Source organism: Corvus hawaiiensis, chromosome 3, assembly GCF_020740725.1.
Source record: "Corvus hawaiiensis isolate bCorHaw1 chromosome 3, bCorHaw1.pri.cur, whole genome shotgun sequence".
In the NCBI taxonomy this organism is placed as follows: domain Eukaryota; kingdom Metazoa; phylum Chordata; class Aves; order Passeriformes; family Corvidae; genus Corvus; species Corvus hawaiiensis.
Genome location: NC_063215.1, coordinates 58,816,037 through 58,838,461, shown reverse-complemented (window position 1 = coordinate 58,838,461; position 22,425 = coordinate 58,816,037). Strand labels below are relative to the sequence as shown.

Sequence of the window (22,425 nt, the reverse complement as noted above, 5' to 3'; positions counted from 1 at the left end):
GTCTTCTGCAGACTCTAGATGCTAAGTGGTTTTAATCTAAGTTTTGATGCATCATCACATCTGATGCTCAAATAATAAAAAGATAAAAACTGCTTCTCAAAATTAGAGTAGCTTTATATTGGAAATAGCATATTAACCTTACTCTTTGAATATTAATGATTAGCTGCTACTTGTCAGTGCAGCCATTATGTCCTTAGACATGTTCCCATTGTGTGGTTTTGCTGAGCTGCACTAGGTACTGCTCTCTGCATAATTTACACGAGACCCAGCTGAACACTCGGTTTGGTACATTGGTACTTGTATCACTGAATAATTATGACTTTGTATCCCAATTTTGTCATGCAGCAGTACTTCTCAAATTGTTCTAGGAATCCTAACACAGAGGGTCTTAGACTCCAGAACCTTTTCCTTAGGATGTTCCAGTACTAGAGCTGCAGCAATCTGCATATTCATAAGTGTACAGTTTAGCTTAAAAACACCTTCCAACTACAGGCAGATATTCATCAGTTCATTAGCAAGGCTGACGTGTAAACGTTTTCATCTATAAAATCTGATTACATTAGGACAGTATCATCAACAGTGCAGCACTTGTGGAAAAGACACATTACATTCATCAGTCTCGATTCATCCATTTGCTTATGTGTTTCAGCTGCATTAAACATAACAATTCGGGCCATAAACCAAGACCCCTTTGTACTAGGCACAATACAAAATTTTAACAAAGACAGTACCTTCCTTTGAAAGGTTAGAGTCGAAGTAATGTTATGTATTTATAGTTAAATAGAAAGTTGCAACTTCTGCCAAGAGTGGGAATTCATGGTGGAAGTGGTGTAACATCTGCATAATCCCTGCCATCATGTGCAAGACCAGTTAGAGGCATTAACTGGGATACAGGAACTTGACTGATCCTTTTGGCACTGTATGAAGGCTGATAAGCATAAATAGACATTAAAGTGATTTCTGACTGTCCTCATTCAGGCAAATTAAAATGGAAAAACTAATCTTATATACTTCGACTGCCTGTCTTACTCTTGTTGCATAAATAAACCAGGAATGTCTCCTTAATTGTAAGTATTTTGGTGTCTGAGCTTAGGAAAGTAAAAAAAAAACAAGTGCAATTGCTTTTATGAGAGGAGGAGACTGGTAATTTGTATTTTTTAATTACATCTGTTGTCTATTGATCAAGACGAGCTGATTTTTAAGATCATGAGCAGTTCTTTTGAAAGCAATGCTGTGATAAAAAGTAGACTAGTGGAGTGGTCTCATATTTTGTCTTCATGGTTTTTCTGTCTTTGTTCTGCTGTGGAACAGTAGTTTTTGTAGTTGTTTCAGCATTGTGCTCAAGAGGGTAGGCAGACAATTGCTCTAACACATCAGCTGTAGGTGGAAAAAGCTCTAAATTTGGGCTAACTTTGTGTTTCTTTTACTCTTTTTATATCCACCTTCCTCTAGAGGTACAAAGGAAAAGAAGAAAAGGATACAAAGGAATGAGAGAGAAAATCAGCACAACTTAATGAGTGTCGATACTCCTCTGTCATCAGTTACAGCTAATGGTGTTGAAAACGAACCTACATCCCATGGGGTGGAATTGAAGAAGAAGAAGAAAAAGGCAGCAAGAGGCTCAAACTTAAGCACAAATGGAAGGACAAATATTGCCTTTGAGCCCGAATGCCATGACGCAGAGGCATAATTTATTTCTGAATACTGGGGTGATGTTCATTAGACATGTTGAAGGCTGCAATTATGATCTCTCCTCTAGGACTAACAACAAACAAAGAAATTAAAATACTTAAATATGCAAAATGGTACCAGTTGTGACTTATCAATGGTGCAAACCAGTTTTGGATGACTTTTGCCCTGGGTTCCTTGAAATCAACATAACTTGGAGGTTCAGCTCCTCACTGGACTGGAAAAGAACTGAAACTGTCAAATACCTTGTTTCCTAATTTGATATCTGATTAAACCTTCACTTAGGCATTTATGTGGGCTGTAGATCAATCCATTGGGAGCAGAGAATCAAGTGAAAAAGTGTGGTCTAGAGCAAAACAAGCCCAACCACTACGTAAGTTATTAAATTAGCATTTTAAAGTATGCTTTAAGTAAAATAGAAGAGTGTTCAGAATGGTAAAAAACCAAAGGAGTGCTGACATTAAGGTGTACCTGAAAACATAAGCTTTTAAAAAATATTTTCCTGACATCTAGTATCTGTTTGGACTGCATTTTGCAGCTCTGAAGGGAATTGTGGAATAACTACCTATGCAACTACACTGTCTTCAGTAGGACTACTTGTTCTTATCAAAATATATTAGTGTTGCAAATTCCAGGCAGTTATATTTTTCAAATGAGGTGTGCTGCACATAGTAAAGATTCACTGCAGTTTTGTCAGAGTTCCTGGCTGCTGTGGCAGCAGTCTTGCCAAATGTACTTTCTTTTGTCTGAATGAAATATTTCATATCTAACTGTGCTGTTCGTTTTACTTGTAGTCCTTATTCACTTGTAAGCATCATTAATCTATTTTTTTACTTGAGTATTATTTTGTGAACTTTTACTATTGAATTCACTAATTATCTATGGTGTTAAATAATTTATATTTTATATTAAACAGAACGCTTTCTATCAGTTAGTGTTGGTATTTTTTCTGGCTGATGATGTCCAGTTTATTTTTACTCTGCTAGGAAATTCTTTCTCCTCCCCCTCTGAAGCAATAAATAACATAAAATTAGAAAGCCCTTATTTAGTAGACAGGGCACTTGATTCCATTAAAAAAAGAAGTGAAAATAACAATGGTGGGCACTGATGTGTGAAATGCACCCAGATGCAGAGGACTAGTTGCTGTATATTGTAATACCTTCCTTGCACATGTTTTGAAGCCAGAAAAACCTGTAAACGTTTTTCTTTCTAGTAAAGCACAGCAGCAAATACTCTTTTTTTGGCCCACTGGTAGTTGTTACTTGCCAGCAGTCCTAACTTTGCTCTGCCTGGAGTATGTGCATGGAGCCCTGCCCTGAATGGGGCTTGCATATGTGTACTGGAAACTTAGCAATGTGTCTTTCCCCAGTCAGAGGTGGTGTAAAATTACCTTAGTCCTGGGGCTGCCTGATTCTGTCAAGACTCCCCACCTTTATGTCCCTGCAGTGTGTTTCAGCTCATCATCCTGTGTGACATGTGGCATTTAGAGATTTTATAAAGAGGAAAAATCTCTACATCTTGCATTTCTTAAAATGTCCTGGGTCACGTTTAAAACAAGGGCAGAACGTGACATCAGGCTCCACGTCAGGGAGAGCTGAGCAATAGCCAAGATCTGGGAGCTCATTGGAAAGCATTGTAAAATGTTAATTTGCCATTGTCGACACTGAAGACAGAAATAACACTTCAGATAAACACCACAGAGAGATGGTAGTTCTAATCAAAGGCACAGCACCTCCTTTCATGCTTGCGAACTAGGGCTCCAATTATGTTCACTGCTCTGAAGCTGAATAGAGCTGCTTTGCCACACTTTCCAAATTGAGAGGAGAGGCAGCAGTAGTGTCTTCCAAGGCACAGTTCCAAATAACAATTAAGCAGAAGGAATCAGATAAGAGCCAAACATGAAAATGCAGGAGTTGAAAATAAACTTTTCATAATGTTTTTTTGTAATTGCAATAGCTTTTGTTTTGCTTCTATAATTTTTTTCTTCCCTACCGCATGGTTGGTTAGAGACTTCTATTCCTTTATACACAGTGTCACTGTGGTGCTAGTTTTCTGCATTCATTTAACAGAAAAGGAACAAAAATATCTGAAATTTTTAAAAGTCTATGATCCTTCGGTATTAAAATTAGAGCCTTCACCCTAAAACCTCTTTAACAAATTATGAGCATGGCACAATGGCAAAGACAGATTTTACCTTTTGTTCAGAAATATGACTGATATATTCATTTTAAGAAGAACTGCTTTTTGGTGTTAGTAGAGTCTTTATTCTTCAGACATTGCTGGTGGGATTTTAAATTTACAAAAAAGGATAAAACTTTTAAACAGTTGGGATTAGCATAAGGATTTAAAAAGAGGTTTCCAATTTAAAAACTTCATATAATTCTTCTTGTTTCTGTGTTAATGCAATCTACATATTTTCTAAAATCACTTTACAGTGAATATCATATACATTTGCTGAATATTGTCTATGTACATAGAGGACTTAAATTTCAGTGGAAGACAAGAATTGCAGAAGGATTCAGATTGCCTACTGAAAATTTTCCTTTTTTTTTTTTTTTAGATGAAGCATTACGAGTGTCCTGCAAAATTTCTCCCTGAGCCATGATGTGTGAATTAAAATGCAAGAGTTACAACAGTCTCTGTGAGACTTCCTTAGAGGGTGACATGAGTTCATTACTGGAACAAACCAGATAAAATGTTGCTTTAAAAAGTGTGAATATTAGGTACTTATAGCTGCCTTGCAATAGCAGCGTCGTGGGTCTTTCATTGTTCTGGTGTTTGTAGGTTTTGTGTATGTGGTTACACCATACACTTGATATTATGTTTTTATGATATGGCAGAGATACCGAGAACTGTGCATAAATCAGCAATGCAGAAGAAAATGGATGGCCACGTTTTTCCTGTGTTTCCCAATAGCCATCAAATTGCATTTAGTTTTTTTCCTTAAAATAATTTGAGGAACAGACATCATAAAACATAATAAGTGTATTTGTAGCATCACTTAATTCAGAAGGCAGTAGGGGATGGATCACAGTCAAACAAGGGCTAATGAGAACACAGAGGAACATGACAACCGAAAGTCTCTGTTGACTAGTGAACTAAATCTGCCGGCTGGACGCAATTGTCTGATGGAGAATTGAATGTCAGGATCATTTAGGGTTAACAATGGCCCATTACAAGCAAAAGCAGACAGCTATGAAAAATAGCCGGCATGGTAGCCATTCTGCAGGGACTGTGGATGCAAACTTGATAATGAGGCACTTCATTCACTACATCCTTCTGCTCTAATTACTCAGGTGAATAGGAAATACTTCATTTAAGGCGGGAACAGACTAAGGCAAAAACACTTGTTTGGTAAACACAAAGAGTGATGGGGTTTTTTAATGATCCTTTTCCAGCACGTATGGAATTAGTATGTAGGCAGTGCAACCTATTTTATGGATGTGGAAATTGGGTGGGGATAGAAGTATTTTCTGAGTAGTGGAGGGAGGCCAGGAAGATTCATGTAGAGGTTGGTACTCTGGGGTTTTTCCCTTAGCATTCTGTCCAATGTCCATACAGAATATTTCAGACAAATTAACTTATGGATGTATACCTGCACTTGTAAAAATATACTATGTTAGTTCAAGGGGGTTTATTGCTTGGAGTTTAGCATACATGCATTAGGAACAAAACTGCTGCGTGTAGGGAATAGAAACAAGAGGAGGTCTGAGAGAGGGAAATAAGCAACTTTGAGAAGAAAGCTGCTGCCTAGGGGAGTCTTGCAAAAATGTGGCAATTAGAAATTGGAACTTAAGAAGAAGGAACAGAAGATAGTGTGTAGGTGCATTATAGCAAAGCTTTGGTTGCTTCAGTCATGTTTTTTAGACTTAAGAAATTCAGATATTTAACCACTTCACTTTTTAAAACATTTGTTTTGTGCCATTTACAGAAGCTTTCTGGATGAACTCTCAGAACCCATGAACAACATTCTGTGTCTCTCCAGTAACTCTTAGCTCTCTGTGTTCTGACTCTGAGCTACAGCCTACAAAGTTTCACATAGCCTATGGCTTGCAGAGCTGTTGGGATAGATGAAGATTTCATTCCCTGATTTCTGATACAGGTCTTCAGGAGGCACCTTTATAGTTGTTGGCTGTTGCAATAGGCACCTCTGCCTCAATTCAGTCCTCTCCAGCTTCTTCATCTGGCACAAAACAGCTGCAGCAGAGGTTGGAACTTCACACCAAGACCTGCTCTTTTAAACATTTAATATCATATGATCCCTTTCTTATACATGGATGTGTTCTGCTCACAGTGGTTTTGGAAAGAGTTTTGTCTTTTGTTCATCTGTTGTATGCAGTTTCCTTGCTGCCCTCCCCTTCAGAAGGGTCTGTTTACCAGCAGTGAGATGTTTATCTGGAGTCCCAGTTCTGCAAGCTGCTCAGAGTAGATGGACCCCTATACTCAAAGCTCCAACAAAAGCAGCAAGGATTAGGCAACATCATGGCTGCAATTAGTGTATACTAACTTTAAAGATTGGGAAAATATTTTCTATCTTGCAGCCATAGATAAAGATATCAGCTCTGCATTTCATCTAAAACTTCGTCCACCTGATTGATTGTGAGGACTTTGTCAAGCCAAATGAATTTGCATTATGTTTGGCTGTGACAAGCAATTTTACAAGTCCAGTGTAATGCTCAAATGTAAACAATCAGCAGAAACTGCAGATGCCACTTTTAGCAGAAAAAGTGTTTCCACACCGGTAAAGCAATATCAGTAAAATCTATGCTCTGAGCAGACTTGAAATTTTTGTTGCATTTATGTTGCCTGCAAAGACAGGGAGTGTAATAAACTAGTGTGTAGCAGCTGTAAATTCTCTGAGGATTTATCTAACCACAAATACATCGAAATGGGGAAATAGGTCTATATTAAACTGTGCAAGATGCTGCTGGAACTCAGCCACTTCTGCAACATCCTGTAATTAATTTATTATGACAGGTCTGGCAAACTGAAACACCCAATACGCTTGCAACAGACTGTTATGATATAGCTGTTTGAAAACTCCATAGTCACATAAAATGCAGGTATTAAAGGAAAAAGAAAAAAAAAGGTAGCCCAGTATTACCATTATTTCTCTATTATGTAGAAATTTTTCACCAGACTTACATTCACCAGCATGCTGGAGTGCACGTGGCAGAGTCAGTACGTCTGCCTGCATTAGCTGGGAAGGAAATTGTTGCAGAATGTATTGGCTTAGGTCCTACTGTTCTGGGATCAGAAGGAGAGTTAATGAAGTTCTGTAGACATGTTCGACTGAGGAACCTCTTTTCACACATTTTCTGAGTCAGCGCAGGCCTCGCCATGTCTTTTGGTGATGAAGTTAATAAGTGGAGCTAAGACGCTCGGTGCTGGTTTAACTTTCTTCTTGGTCAGTCCATATTTATTTTTCTGCCCATGTTAAAGACACTTGGTTTTGTTAAATAATAGTGAGAGAGTTCCAATGAAATTGTCTGTGAGTTGCAAAGAGAATTAGTACAGATTTCTCACAAATCAGTTTTTTAATATCTCTTGTTGCTCTAGTTCTTACAGAGGTGACTAGAACAGGTTGTCCTTGCATTCAGCTGCTTATCCTAAGTTCATTGCCTCAGCTAGCAGTTAAAACAAAGAAATACTGATTTCCATCTTTTTCTGGGGGCTATCTTCAGTGTTGAATATCCTGCTATTAATCTACAGCTAGACATAGCTAATTCAGCACTGCACAACTGTATAACTTGAAGAAAATCTTCTTTCTCCCCTCACAAATTTTTGGTAAGTAGATTAGGCTGGTTTGCTCCCTTGCTTGCACTGTGTGCTTTAATGTGCACAAGTTAAGCCTTTGCACATCCATTGCTGCTGGTGAGTGCTTCAGAGTACATGCAAGTAGTTATCATCACCAAGTGTTACTCATTTGGCAGTGCTGGTTTTTTTATGGACAGTAATTATTCCCTTAGTTTCACCTCAATGTTTTTATTTTGCCATTGCATCATCAGCCAGCTTTTTTCAGTGTATGTCATCAGGATTTTGACACCTTTGTATAAACACTGTATAAAGCAACTTCATGCTATGTTCTGCATTCATTTTAGCGCTTGATGGGGATATACCATCATGGGTGTAATAGTGACATCGGCCTGAGGCTCATTAAAATAAATGCCATCCAAAGTCAAGCTCCAGCAGCCTGCATAAGCCTATAACAAGCTTATACAGGGGTGGTTAATCCCCATTGTGGTTTGGTATAATGTCATAATAAAAAAGTGACATCAGGGAAAGGGCAGAAGGGGCCATCAATGTGCTCTGCAGTGTGGCCAAGGGCTCCTGACATCCCGGCTCCTTAAGCATCAGTGCGAGCAGAGCTAAACAAGTCTGGATTACAATGGAGGGTGACTGAAAATGGCTCTTCTGTTAACTGGGACAGAACTACAGAGCCATAAATATCCCGGGGTGGCTTTCCTTGGTGATGCATCACGGATGTGCACAGGCACACTGAAGGTGTGGAACAACATGTGGCTCTGCACTGGCTTGCTTCCCAATGAAGGGTGTAGCTTCACTGGACCTTGCAGGCCCTATTCTCCCAAGGAAACATCAGGACTCCCAGTTTAGACCCCAAAACTCCTAATTTGTTGCCTGTATCCAAAGGTTTGGATGAGAAGGTGGTGGGCTGCCCTTAGAGTCAGCAGGCAGCAGGATGTCCTCACTCCACAGAGCAGGGGCACCCAGGGCACCCTCCTCGTGGGTTGGTACTGACCAGGACCAGGGCTCAGGCTTCCTGCTCCCCAGGGATGAATGCCAGTCACTGAGCCAGCACTGGGAAGGAGGGTGGAAGCTCTAGACAGTGCTTTTGCCTCACACTCGGTTGAAGTGGTAGTTACAGTTGTTTTTCCTTGCTATTCTTTCAGTCAGGGTTAGATTTTCTCTGAAAGAAGAAAAAGCCCTCAATGGCAGCTTTTTGAATTCAGTGTCTCTGGCATTTTGCCCTTTTTACTCTTTGTCAACACAATAATATGGGTTTTCAAGTCATGTTTGGGAACCTGGGCACCTGGCTCTTGCTGAGACTTGCTTGAGGCAGTGTTTTTGACATCAGGTTTGTGGGACAAGAGTTACAGACTTGGCTGCCTCCCATTAGATCCCTGAGTAGCCTGAATTCACAGGGAAAAAAATTGTCTGATAATTCTCAGGTTCTGATTGTTGGTCAAGTTCTGTGTTGGAGGACAGAGACCTGTGTAGACATGGTCTAAGATACAATTTCCTGATGGTTTATGCTATCATCTAGCAACAGCTTGATTCAGTTTGCTTCATCAGGAGAGTTAATATTTTTAACACTGCTTAGGACTGACTGTTTTTTCATGCCAGTGAAACAGAAGGCAATACAGAACAAGTAATGCTGAAAGCCATTACCAGCACCACTATCAACAAAGATTTCTCCTGAGCCATGAAAACCTAGGAGAAGAAAGCTGTAAGACTCAAATATCTTCCAGCTTGAATGTACATACAAGGCCTTGCCACCTAATATTTAGCTCATGTTGCTTGTCCTAAAGACACATTTTATAAGGAGAGGAAAGAGTGACTAGTTCAGCACATGGGGGTGACACTGGTCAAAGACTGTCAAGGTTTGGTCTTTTTGTAGGATGAGGTTGCTTCATTGAGTCATTTGAACTCCACCAGTTTCCCACGCTAAGATCAGTGCTGTAACATCTGTGAATGTTTTGTGTTATCTTTTTTTTTTTTAATATATATATATATAGTTTTGTTCCTTTTTTGTTTTGAATGTGTGGTAAAACATACTGGAAATATATTGTATCATTGAAGAAATCTATTCCTAATTTGTTTGAACTGTTGGTATATTTTTCCAGAGTGCTGCTGTATTTTCCTAGAGCTAGAATTAGCTAAAGTTAGATATTTGCTTTCTTAGGACCCAGCAATGGACCAGCACAGCTTCCAAATTGAAGATGCATGTGTTTGTGCCTGCAACTGTAGCTGAATGCTGGTTAACCTCACTTGCAGAATTCTGGTGTGAACTGGAGTTTCTTGTCACGAATACGTCTCATAGGGTCAGATTGAATCCTGTAAATTGAGTAAGAACTCAGTCAGAAAGAGGAAAAGAGAATTTTCTGCCATTTGAACCTGTGCAATACCAGCAGAAAAGTGCTTGAGCAGGGCACACAGTCTGTCTGCACAGTGCAGCAGTGTGGAAAACAGGCCTGGCTCTACGTGGATTTGTAAGCAGTGGCACATGTCACACAGGATTAAGGACTCCTGGAAGGACACGTAATTTGTGGTGCTGCTCCCATTCTCCCTCCCAGCCACCCTCAGTTCCCTGCTGGCCTCCTGCCTCCTGTGTAAAACTGCAGCTGAAATGGAGAAATGGGATGGGTGGCAGTATGCCAGCTGCCTGGGCATCAGGCGCTGCTTATCTCTCTGACGGACACCCTGCCGTCCATCCCCGGGGGTGATTCACTTCTCCAGGCACTCGTGCCTCCTGTAACTCAAAGAACTTACTCACTCCTGGACAAATCTGTGCAAATATTGATGTAGCTGCCTTGTTTTACATCGGCCCTTTTGAAGGTGGTCTATTTTGTGTAGGCAGGTTGGCGGCCGGTTTGGCACTGCCATTCCAACTTTTTTGACTAGAAAGGTGTGAGTAGAAGTAGTTTTTGCTTCTTCTGTCCTAAGTTGCTGAAGTATCTGCTCTAGGAAGAAAAGCATTTGGAAATGCTTTGGAAAGTTAAATTCAAAGTTGTGATCTGGGCTCTTAGTGCTGTTGAAAACCAAGAAAACACTTTGTCAGAAGATGTTGAAATGATTATTTGTTTCCACTTTGCTGGGTTTAATTTACAGCTGTTTTTGTGACTTTCAACGGAAATCAGATTAATTAACTTTAATCTGAAACTGTTGTCTAAATAGTCAATGACCTAATTCATTAGCTGTATTTTATCAGTATTTACTAAAAAATACCAGGAGTGATTTTGCAAATATTGAAAAGCATAGAATTACATTGTCACAGGAAATACTGAAACTGTTGACAGTTTTTCACAAAGAACTTCTGTGCTTATTTAAAGACCATTTTTAGGGAAAAATCAAAAGATGAAAAATATTGATGTTGGCTATTCGAATGAATTCACTTATTTGGCAGTAAAACTGGTCTAAGTCAATAAGAGTACATAAGAAGTGTCGTGACTTTTCATTTCAGTAAGATTTTTGATACTGTCTTATATGATACTTTTTATAACCAGAGGGGGGGGGAAATATGGTCTAGATGAAACTATCACGAGGAGTTGATGCATAACTAATTGAAAAAGAAAAGCTGCATTCAAAAAAGAGTTATCCAAGTTTAGTTATCATACCAGGGAGATATTGCAAGTGAGGTCCCTGAGGTCAGTTCTCTGTCACTTCTATTCACTATTTCCATTAATGAGCTGGACGATGTAGGAGTATTTATAAAATGTGTGCGTGACACCAGGAGTTTGCAGGCTGTTCGTAGGACGTGATCAGAATTAAAAATTATGTTGGAAAATGGAAGTAATGGTGCAAAACCGTAAAATAGGAGCCAATAAGATTTGTGCTAGAGGAAGAAGGAACCAAAGACAAAAATATAAAGTGGCTTTTCAGTTTTATTGCAGAAAAATGTGAGAGGTGACAGGTTCAAAGGCAAACTAAGTGAATCATCAACACACTATAACTGTTTGATAAAAAGGGTCATCTGAATGATATTAGCAGAGGTGAAGTGTGCAAGATCAGAAGATTATTACTTCTTCCCAAATTATGCTGGTGAAGCTTCAGCAGGAATACTTTGCTTTAGTTTTAGGCACTGCATACTGGAGCTGGCAGACAAGCTGAATATGGTTCGGGGAACAGCAGTGGGCATGACAAGAGATTTAGGAACCTACGAAAAGTGTGCAAGGGATTGGAATTGTTAGTGTAGAAAAGATAAGGATTGGGAGACACAATAGGGATGCTCAATAATGCATAGGGTTTTACAGAAAACAAGAAGTTAGGCAGCTCTGTTTGGTATGCCCATGTGATTTCACTACAAAGATTGTCTATTTTTTCTCTCTCTGTCTCATGGAAAAGCTTAGTTTTATCTTACAAGCAGTGTGATGGAACAAAATATAAGTTCTTCTGGATCTATTTAAATTAGATGATCATATATTTCCTTTCTTTCTCTTTGTTATGTGTACTATTATTAGTTGCCTTTTTCTTCCTCCAAAATAGCATCTGTAAGACTCACTTAGATCAGTGTTGGTGCATAACAACCATTCTTTGAGAAGAAAATTGCAGTGAAGATGTTTTATTCATTATCTCCTCTGTCATAAATCTCTAACTGGAGCAAAACTCCTGACCCTGAATCTTTCTCCAGAACTCATGAGCCCATGGCTATTCAGTTTTAACTGTGCTGCTCCGGTGATTTATGGCATGACCTCAGGTAAATTGAACCTCCACCTCAATTTCCCTGTCTTTAGCTGAAGATACTAATATTTCTCTTGTGGACAGCCTGAGAGTTAATCTATGTAAGACTGCCTTGACAATGTCCAGTCCTCAAGCAGAATCTTAAAAGTTTAGCTGTCACCTACCTGTGACTCAGTAGCTGAAAGATAGTCTGTATTTATGGTGGGACTAAGTTTTGAGGGTTTGGGGATTTTTAAAGTACTTCTGTAAAATCATGTTTTTCAGTCATATGGCTTGGAAAGGAAACTTTGATTATTTTATTTTTGGGGCTGGCACTATCAGGCATGAGAGGAAAAAGCTCTGGAAAAGGCCTTTATTTCTAAAGGTGGATTACTCAGCTGTAGTTGGACACTGTAACTTATTACAATACACTCTGCTGGCAGTTGTAATAGTAGGGCAAGCCCCACTGGAGCTCCAAAAATCTGGGATAGGAGTCTGGCCAGAAAAACTGAAAGCCTTGAAGTATGTTCCATGGCAAGGAAAGAGAGGTTGCTTTTCCCCTCAGGTTTCTTGCATTCAAAAGTGATAATTACCACCAAAACAGAGAGAGAAGATAAATGCTGGATAAGCTGGCAAGGAAAGGACCCAAGTTTCTGTCCGCTACAAACAGGAATGCCTGCCCAGCACATAGGATGGTGTCTTGATTTGACAGCAAAACAGAAATGTGTTAAAAAGTAGTTGAGGAGACCCTGCTTATTTTACAGAACATGAGATAATAGTGTCATATCAATAGATAGGAGAGTCATGCTGCAAATCCAGTATTTATCTCAATTGTAAGCACTCTTTCATTAAGGAGTGGAAGTGTCTTTACTTTGAAACAGAATTAATAAAGGCTGTGACCACTTAGGCTTTTGAAAAATACGCAGACTTACGTGATGATAGTAGGTAGAGGGCAGTATTCCTGGGGGGTCCTGACTTATGCACCTTCATTTCATTAATTCATTGAGCCATCTGTTTAAACTAAAATAAATACGGTGGTACAGCTGGAAATGTCTCACTGTTGAAGAACTTGGCCTTTTCCCTGTCCATTTCTCTTCTTTTGTGATCTTAGTCAGTGAATCGTTTGTAATGTTCTCACATTTTTTCTTCGTGGTCAACCCTTTCTCCACAACTCAGAATTAACAAGATTTCTGTTCAGGAAACTAGGTACTTGGTGAATGCAACCATTTGGTGGAAAGGAGGGAAATAATATTCAGGAAATTAACTGCACCACATTTTGGTTGCGTTATTTTCCCTATCCTTTCCCATTCCTACAAACCCTCTGAAAGCACTGAATCTACTCGATATATTAGTGAGAGAAATCACTTTTTGCTTGCAGTGGTTTTTTTAGTTTCATGCTACACAGAATATGTGTGGATTTTATGGCACATGCATTGAATAATCCCACCAGCCTTTCAAGCAATTTGGGTTTTGGTGTCAAATGACGGAAGCTGGACATTTTTTCTAAAGGGGTTGCTGATGCACAGCTGAGTGCACACAATCAGTGCATTTAATTGTCCACAGCGTGCTGCACGCTTGGCCCTGACAAGGCTCCAAAGTGCAGGAGCAGCTTTAGGGACAACTTTCATCTCACACCCCTTACCCAGACTGAGCCCCTGTCAACTTCAAAATGTGCAAGTTCTGCAAATGGAGATGTTTATGAGCTTCACTGCTGGGCAAGTCTCACTGGAGTCCTTGGGGGGTGCTGGGCTTCCCTGCTCTGGAATACCCTGACAAGGACTCCAATTTACCTTTTCCTGAGTTCGGGCAGCTGGACTTCAGAGGGTCAAAACCAGAAGGAGCCCCAGGAGGCTGAGCCTGAGCAGCACTGGCCCCTTGCCCAGCTCAGTGCATGCACAGCCCTTCCAGGGTGCTCCCTTGTCCTGCCTTGGCCACAGAGTTAAAGTGCAACTTCAGAGCCTGGCTTCTCAGCCAGTGGTGCCTCGTGTAGGTCATGCTGGCAGCACCTATTGTTCTGGAGCATTTGAAGGGCATCCAAGTTTTGGCATCATTAGATTATTGCCATGGTGCTCAGGCTGCAGATCCTGTACAATAAAAGGGGTTTTACTTTATGTTCAATCACTATTAGCTGGTATCTGCAGCTTTCATCTAGTCTCCATTAATGAAAGAACAAATAATTCCAGGGACTAAATAGATGTTTGAGCATTCAAATACATGCAAAGTGATATGATTTATAAATGGGAGGAAGTTGTTTTGCAAGCCTAGAATTCCATTTGCTGTGGAATTTCAATTTAACAGTGTGAATCCAGTTAAATCCTGAAATACTACACTTAAGAGAGCAGGTTTTGTCATACTTCAGCTCCCTTTCAGCTGAAGGCTCTTAATGGCTGATATTTCTAAATCCCATTCCATTTCATTAGACGGTAATTATCTGTTAATACTAACGTGGCTGCAAAGAGGAAAACATCGTGCTATTCTCCATGATTTTGCTGATTAAAAAAGGAGGAATAGGCTTGAACTGCAGTGAGGGAGATTCAGGTAAGACTTTGAGAAAACATTGTGTGAGGAACAGAGGTCTGAAGAAACTGGGCATCACCACCACCAAGAAGTTTTTCTATTTTTATAGTCAAGAGAATATCCAAGACTTGCTGTTGAAATCTCCTGGGAAGGGAAATGTTTTCCCTTTCACTGAGTCTGCACATGGCATTCTTCAAAGCAAGGGATATAGAAGGCACAAGTGGCACAGCCAGGCAAGTTTTACTGCAGCATAGCCAGTGATTGCCAAAGGATTGCATCACGGCCCGGCTTTCCAGCAGTTCCAGCCCTGTGGCAGACTTGTAGCTCTTGGATCTGGAGGCATCGCTTTCCCTGGCGCTGCTCCTGAGGGTCAGAGTGGGCGGTTTCACTGAGGGCCGGGAATGTGACTGCAGCTCAAGAATCCCCAACTTCAGTGAGGTGTTTTGAACTGGCCTCTTTGAGGTGAATCAGGGAGGGCTCAGCAGCTTGGTCAGCCAAGCATTTGTCCCCCATTTCCCCCTCTTTCCTCCCAGACCTGTGCATCATTCTCTGCTTACCAAAACTGCCTTATTTACAGCTACAGAGGCTTTGGCAGAGGTAAGTCTGGGTTTTGTCACAGCTGGAGAGCAGCTGCAGAGCATCCTTACGAACTCTCCACACTGAAAGCTGAGGCACCAAAGACTGAAGGTAAAAACAAGCCCAGATGTTGCCTGCCTGTTTGACTTTTCTGTCCTGCCATCACTCAGCTTTTGGTGGTGGGTAGGATGCTGTCAGAGTTTGTGACAAATCAGAGGGGCAGTTAGTTCTAATTCAAGTTGCTATGGAAAAACTAATGTTGGAGGGAAAAGTAACCTGGACCAAATATACTTTGTGCGAGGCAAGAAACCGCACTGCAAGTGAGGTTACACATGCACTCAGTGTGTTATTAGAGAAGGGGAAAAAAGCCCAGTGCATTTTGAGAGGGGCCTTTTGAGGTATCAGGTGATGGCAGAAAGAAAAAAGGACCTTCCCCTCTCTGCAGCCACCGTGGTGAGCCTGGTCCTGGAGGGCTGGAGGGACCCTTCACTGATGTGTGGATTCCACTGAGGCTGTCAGAGAACTAAATACACCCTTGTTAATGACAGCCACTTAGCTAGAGAGTGAAAAGGAGGCAAATGTGTATAATACACCAATGGACATTTTCTTTTTAATGGAAGGAGGTATAAATAGAAGGAATGAGATGAAAATGAGAAGCAAAACTTAGGCTACATGTAAATGGAAAAATCTTAACATTGGGATTACGGGATCATCTCCTCAGGGTAGTAGTGGGAGCCTGTAGTTTAGGACTCGAACAACCAGACAGAGAAGGAGCACGAGGCACTACATTGCAAGGAGCAGTCCTGCGTTTTGCACTTGGATTTCCTCATAAGGCTCCTTTGCCACCACTCTCCTTGAGGATCTGAAGGAATGTTTAATGTTGATGGCTCAGCCAAACTGCAGCTTTGGGAATTCTTATCTATCCTCAAAGTCTTATCTTTTATTTCAGTTGTTTAGATTTGCTGACTTCCTGTCTACAGTGCTTATCCGAGTTTATTGTTCAGTTTTACTATTCCTTGCTTAACAATTGCTTCTTTACTCTTGACGGTGCTTCTTGAGTGATTTCTCTGTTTATCTTTACCACCTTGTTCAGGTGTTGGAAGTAACATGCTAAGCTTGGAGCTGTCTCAGCAATCCAAAGATGCAGATTTTCCCCATAGATTTGCTGGGTTTTTTTACTTGCATAGCAACCTTTTTATTTGTAGCACAGTTCTGAACTAGACATGATTCTTGCATTTCTCTACTCATGTAATTTTATTCTTGTTCAGATAGCTTTCAGGGGGTTTTTTTGATTGGTTGTTTTTTGCTCTGATCCTTTCTAGGCAAAAAAGGGTTAATTAGCCTCAGTAAAACATTGACAGTCACCGGGGACTGCTGCAACTGAGATGAAAAACAAGACTGCACCTGTATGCTGGCAATTTCAGATAGATTCTGGTCAACTATTTTTCTCTCCTGCTTTGTTCTGCCAGCTGCCTCAGTGCTTTGGATGCAGGTGGAAGGATGGACTTTGCTATCTATAAAAAAATTAAATTGTGAAGACCAACTTCCGTCTCACCTCCCCAGGGATCAAAGTGATTGCCACGGAACATGGCAAAGCAGGAAACAGGCTGCACATGGTCTCCACGTGAAAGAAATAGTCTGAGATAGATTTTTCCCTTTTTGCCTCCCTCCTTTCTTTCTTTCCCTTTATTTTTTTGGAAGAGACAGTGAAAGCATGGAAGGAATCCCAAAGTGATTGACCATGACTGAAGGGACAAGCCACCACTGTATAGCACACACTCTGCAATATCACTACGGCAGTTCCTCGATAGAGGAGCTGTTGCAGCTCCTCCAATAATCCAAAGAAAGGCAAAAGATTGCTTGGGAGCTCTGGCTTATGTCTTGATGTGTGCTTATGAAAGAAGTTCTCACAGAGGCCCTGTAGATTTATGTCATAATATGCCCGCGTATGATGAAAATGAGTAGTCCCTCCTGCCTGTGAAGGTGCCTTCGCTGCCTGTTGTGAGCAGCAGAAAACACGTGGACTCTCTGAAGGTGTGAGATGGATTCTAACAACAACATTTCACTATTAAATAAATCTCCCAGCAGCAAATACTGCTGACACAATAGGAACATTCTGGTGTTGTGCTACGCTGTCTCTACAGTCAGGCTTTCCTTGGCGTTTTTGACTGGTGCTGTGATAGAAATGAACAACAGGTAAATAGCAGTAGTAAGATCTGAGATATTTAAATGTCAGCAGAACATAAGACTTGCAGGATAGCAGTCCCCATGAAAGGGCTTTCAGCAGGGAGAAAACCCCAAAATATCCATTGGAAGAGTTAAAGAGTTATGCACTGTTGGCGTGGGTTTAGAAAATACTGTCAAAAGGAAAAGACATCTGATTTTTTCCCCCTTTTTTCAGTGATATGAACAGATGCTTAACTTAGGTTGTTTTCTCGGGTTGTTGTTTTACATCACTGCTCTGCAAGCCCACGCCTTCAAAGTGCTGTGAAAAAAAATGAAGAGGAAAAAATACAGAAGTTGCTAAATGGAGATCAGTGAGTTACAGCAGCTGAAATTAACCCACATGCATATTGCAATGAAGTGTGTGGGGACTTTGGAGGAGGTAGCTGGGTTGGGTTTGTGTAATTTTATTTTGAGCTGCCTATGACCTTCTAATGCTAATGTGTCTTTAAACAGTGTATATTTATATGTATAACATATAAATACAAAATAACACTTGGTATTAAGAAAGATTAACCAAATCTTACATGTCAGGGCATGCAGTACCCCAAAAAGAATGTCTTTGCCTCCTCTCCGCCACTGCAGAAAATACTCACCTGATTTGCAGATAGTTTTTGCCTGTCCCTACAGCACCAGGTACCACCACCTGCGGTGTGTGTGAGGCAAAACAGGATAATAGCTGGATGGAGGATCTTACCTGCTTTAGTATATACACAGTGTGCTCCTGTGCCTCTGTGCTGTTTGGGCTTTCCGACATGCGGTGTCAAGGCCACCCTTCGCTTTGTGTAGGAAGTCTTGCCAGTACTCGTTTTGCACCACCACTTTCAGATGCAGTCATGGGACAACACTTTGTCCCACGTGTGTCATGCAATTAGTGAATGCTCCTGTACCTGTGATTGCCCAAGGGTGCAAGTGAGGTTGTGCTTTCTGCTGCAGAGAAAATCAAAGCCTGTAATATCTTTGCATTAGTTCAACCATTGATCTAAGAAGCTGTATCAGGTAGTCTAATAAAAATTTTGCTCTCCTTGTAAACCTTGTCTGACTCTGTAGTAAATGAGTTACTTTTCCTGATAGCTGATGAGAATTTGCTTGGTGCTTGAATGGGCTTCTGAACTTTCTATCCACATTCTTCAGTTTTATCTTATGTTTGGCAGAATATTGGCATCATTAAGATAAATGATTCACTATTTCTCTTTGGTAGGGAGAGTTACATAAAGCAGTTACGATCCTATTCATAGGATGCCTTGTTTTACATCCAGATACATCAGTAATAGTTAATTTTGTCTTAAAAAGGATGAATTTAAGGTTATATTTAGAGTCTGCATTTTTTACCAGAGGTGCTCTTTGTAAATAGGCATTTTTATGCTGTTGTGAGCTCATATTTGACATAATTTTCAAGTTATTTCAAGTTGTTCTCCAATGCAGACACGTGTTCGGTGTAAGTGCTGTAGTCTGTGTAAAATGGTGGAGGTGAAACCCGAAATGCTCTAATCTGTCAGCAAATAGTGGTAGCAGGAAAGTGAATACTCATGGCTTGAACAAATGAGCAAGTTTTTACCTCAAATGGACTGAGCCTGAAGGCAAGTGTGATTTCCTGAAGAGAACTCCCTTTTTAGTTGCACAAGCTTTGGATGGACACAGTTAGTGGAGAAGGCCAGAGCTGGATGCTATGTTGTTTTGCTGTTGGCCTTTCCCTTGGCAAAGCTTTGCATATAGCCCATGCTGACTGGGTGGGGCTGTACATGGGGATGGGCTGGGAATGGCGCCTAATGGCGTGTGTTCCGTAGTGTGAACGCAGAAATGTTCTTGGCAGGCAGGTGGTACTGGACATGTCTGATGATGAGGTGGGGTTTGATACTCCACCTACTGAGCACATTAATGGATTCCCTAATTCAGCCCTTTGTGCTTTACACATTTTAGTGTCTCTTGTGAAATATTAAGATTTTTTTCTAGGCAGAAATCCCAGAGCTATCCTTGCCACACTGAAAAATGAAAACGGACCATTCAGTCTTGGATCCCTGCAGAAACTTACACAAGACTTTTCGTGTAATGAAATACCTAGTTACCATACTGCAACAAAACTGTGCTCAACAGTAATAACCAAATCCATGGGAATGAATGAATGCCACAATGCCGATTTTCAAAAGTAGAAATTACATAATGAATCTTGACATTGACTTAACATAAAGGGACTGCCATAGCTCTTTGAATCCTAAAATAAGATTAAATGAAGGTGTCATATCACTTTCCCTGCCAAAGGTTTGTTTTGGCCGTCAGAAGACAGCAGTGCACAACCACTACATTTTTTTCCTTTAACAGTACTCACCTCTGAGACTTTCCTTCATGTGGGAAAGGTATGTGTGTCTAAGTGATATGAAGCTGTATTTTCTCTCAGTCCCAAAGTACAGAGGTTTCTGAAGTACTGAAACAGTACAGAAGTGCTGAAACAGCATAGGTGTTTCTGAAGAGGTTTCAGAGATCTCATCCCTATCTTTGCTCTAGCTGCAGTTCTCTTGTAGTGCTATTGAACTGTTCCAATAGCCTTAATATGATCAGATATGACTATGAGGAATAAATGCTGATCTGCATAATGAGCTAAGTGTCTAAAATATAAATAAGTGTGGTTAGTGAAGCTTTGCCTATATTAATATGCTTGTTCACTTTACCTGTGCTTAACGCAGTAGGGCATTCTGCATATCTGTTCAGTAAAGGCATTTGCATCTTTTCAATTACTTTGCTTAAATGTAAACTATTGGTGTCAAATGTTGCCCATCTTTTGAATAATCAAAAGGTAAAAGTTATCATTTAAAGTATAAATTAAAAGATCATTAAGGCTTGGGAGTGCAGTACTTCAAAGTTAGGGGAGTCAGAACTGAGGCTTGACATGCAATTAATTCACCCTCCCCTCACTCCCCACTTTTCTGTATATTCATTACAACACTAATCTTAATTATACAGTCACATTTATGTGTGTGCACCCATTCATACACACATTTACATCTGGCTCCTAGCCAGTAATTCCCATTGCTTCCAACTTGCCTTTACACCCACCTTGCTCTATGTCCCTCTGCATTGGTGTGGGGTAACCTCATCCTTGCCATGCAATAGGCTTAGTGCAGAGCAGCAGGAGGCCCCTGAGAGACCAAGGCAGCTCAGCTGAGCCCCTGTGACATTGCACCGGCCCCTACAGTACAGAGCAGGGTAGTAGGTGACCAAGTGCAGCCCCTTACCCTCAGATGGGTGGTGTGTCCTGCCCAGGAGGGGAACTGCCAAACTGTGGTGAGCCCCTGCTGCTGCTGTGCTGAATGAAATGCTCAGAGGCCATGATTTGGTCAAGTTTATATGAATCCTCATAGGAGTAAGAGTCACAAATTACACTCCTGCCTAAAATTTTGAAACCCTGATCCACAGTGTACAGCCAGGAGAGTTTCTTAATTGAAGCTAATATAAAAATACTTAAACTGGTTATTATGGTTTGAGACAAAATGACGGTGGGGAACCTAAATGGGTTTTTAATCACAGTATATGCAATGCAAAACAAAAAGTCAGTTAAAGTTCACAGACTCATGCTATGCTAACTAGGCCTACCAGGGCAAGGAAAAACGAGTTTTCCTCAACCTCATTCTCAGAAAGGGCTGAACCGTTTTTGCTACAACTTTTTTTTTTTCTTCGATATTTCTCTTTATTTGTTTTCCATTCTAGAGTGTGTGCTCTAGTCATTCTCCTACCTGTGGTTAGTGTTACTCAAAGAAGACACACTGTAACTGAAACTCTGAGTTCCCTCCAGCTAGTCCAGTACCACCTCAGTTGTCTGAGAATCCTGAAAATAGCTAAAAATAAACATGTTTTTCAAAGTGGACAAGGCTGCCTTTCTAAAATCAGAACAAAAAAATCTTAGCTAAGAGGAGTCTGGGTTTTCATCAGAACCATGCACATGACCAGCTACACTGAAATGTAGTGATAAGGTATATAAATATTTTTCTACTGAAGAACATTCACCAGGTACATTTTTGGCTGAATATCAGCAATTTTGTGGTGGGGGATGATTGTGCAAGGCATATGAGATGCAAATTGTTCAGTCTTCCCTGTGTGTAGAAGAAACATGTGACTGAATTGTCATGTCTGGAGTAAGAGTTCTGATTTTTTTTCAAATCTTTAGGTAGTAACTTGCTCGAGCCTAAAATAATCAGGACTCAGACTATTCATATTTTGTAATATTTTTAGCAGCCAATAAGTAATCAGTATGTCTTTTTTCACACTTTTCAACCTTGATGAACAATTCTGAAAAATAAAGCTATGTCATAGACTACATCAGTCCCAATGAAAATGCAGCAGTTGTGCAGCCCTGAAAGCTGTGGATTCCCTGGTACTCGAACCATGGTGGGAGGACAGACATTCACAGGATGTCCTGGAGCCTACAATTTTTTCAGTCAGACTTTCTAAGTCCTCCTGAAGAAGATGGCTTCGACACAAGTTGACCAAGCATGTTGTCCAATCAGCATGGACAGCTGTGGCTTTAAACAATGACAGCCATTGTTAGGTCAATTTTAAAGTAGGTCCTTAAAGTTAATGTGATTATGCAAATGTTGCCCTAACTACCATGGCTGTCTTATATCCTTCACAAATGAGTGCATTGTCACTTTTCATTATGTGCATACAGCCCTGGTGGTTTGGTGGTATCATTGTATCTCTTGGAAATGGACCATGTAAAGGCCATTCACTGTTGGCACTGCATTGTGCTTTTCCCCAAGCAGACCAACCTTGACCCACAAATGAGGGTGGTAGAGATTTTCAGGCTGAAACCTGCGTGTGTTATTCACATGATTACTCCCATTGACTTGGCTGGAAACTCTTGCAGCAGGCATGGAAGAATTAGGTTAAAATAAGGTTCTGAAATTAAGTCCAGTCCACTCTAAACCATGATGTATCTGAACTAACCTCTGACAACTTTCTATGATAAAAGGTTTTCTGTTAAATCACTTGCAGCATAAATTGAAAAATTAACACGTTATTCATTGGGAA

The 22,425-nt window shown here is 40.5% G+C and overlaps 1 protein-coding gene across 5 annotated transcripts in view; it reads left to right on the top strand.

Annotated features, from left to right (window-relative positions):
• Positions 1-2,619, top strand: part of AHI1 (Abelson helper integration site 1) — a 90,091-nt gene extending 87,472 nt beyond the window's left edge. For 4 of the 5 annotated variants that reach the window (XM_048297687.1, XM_048297684.1, XM_048297686.1 and 1 more), the window contains one exon: positions 1,453-2,619. In XM_048297687.1, the coding sequence (XP_048153644.1) occupies positions 1,453-1,690 (238 nt within the window). In that variant the 3' untranslated portion in view covers positions 1,691-2,619. The remainder of the gene's footprint in view (positions 1-1,452) is intronic. The other variant, XM_048297688.1, reaches the window with a different exon arrangement.
• The last annotated feature ends 19,806 nt before the right edge of the window (positions 2,620-22,425 follow it).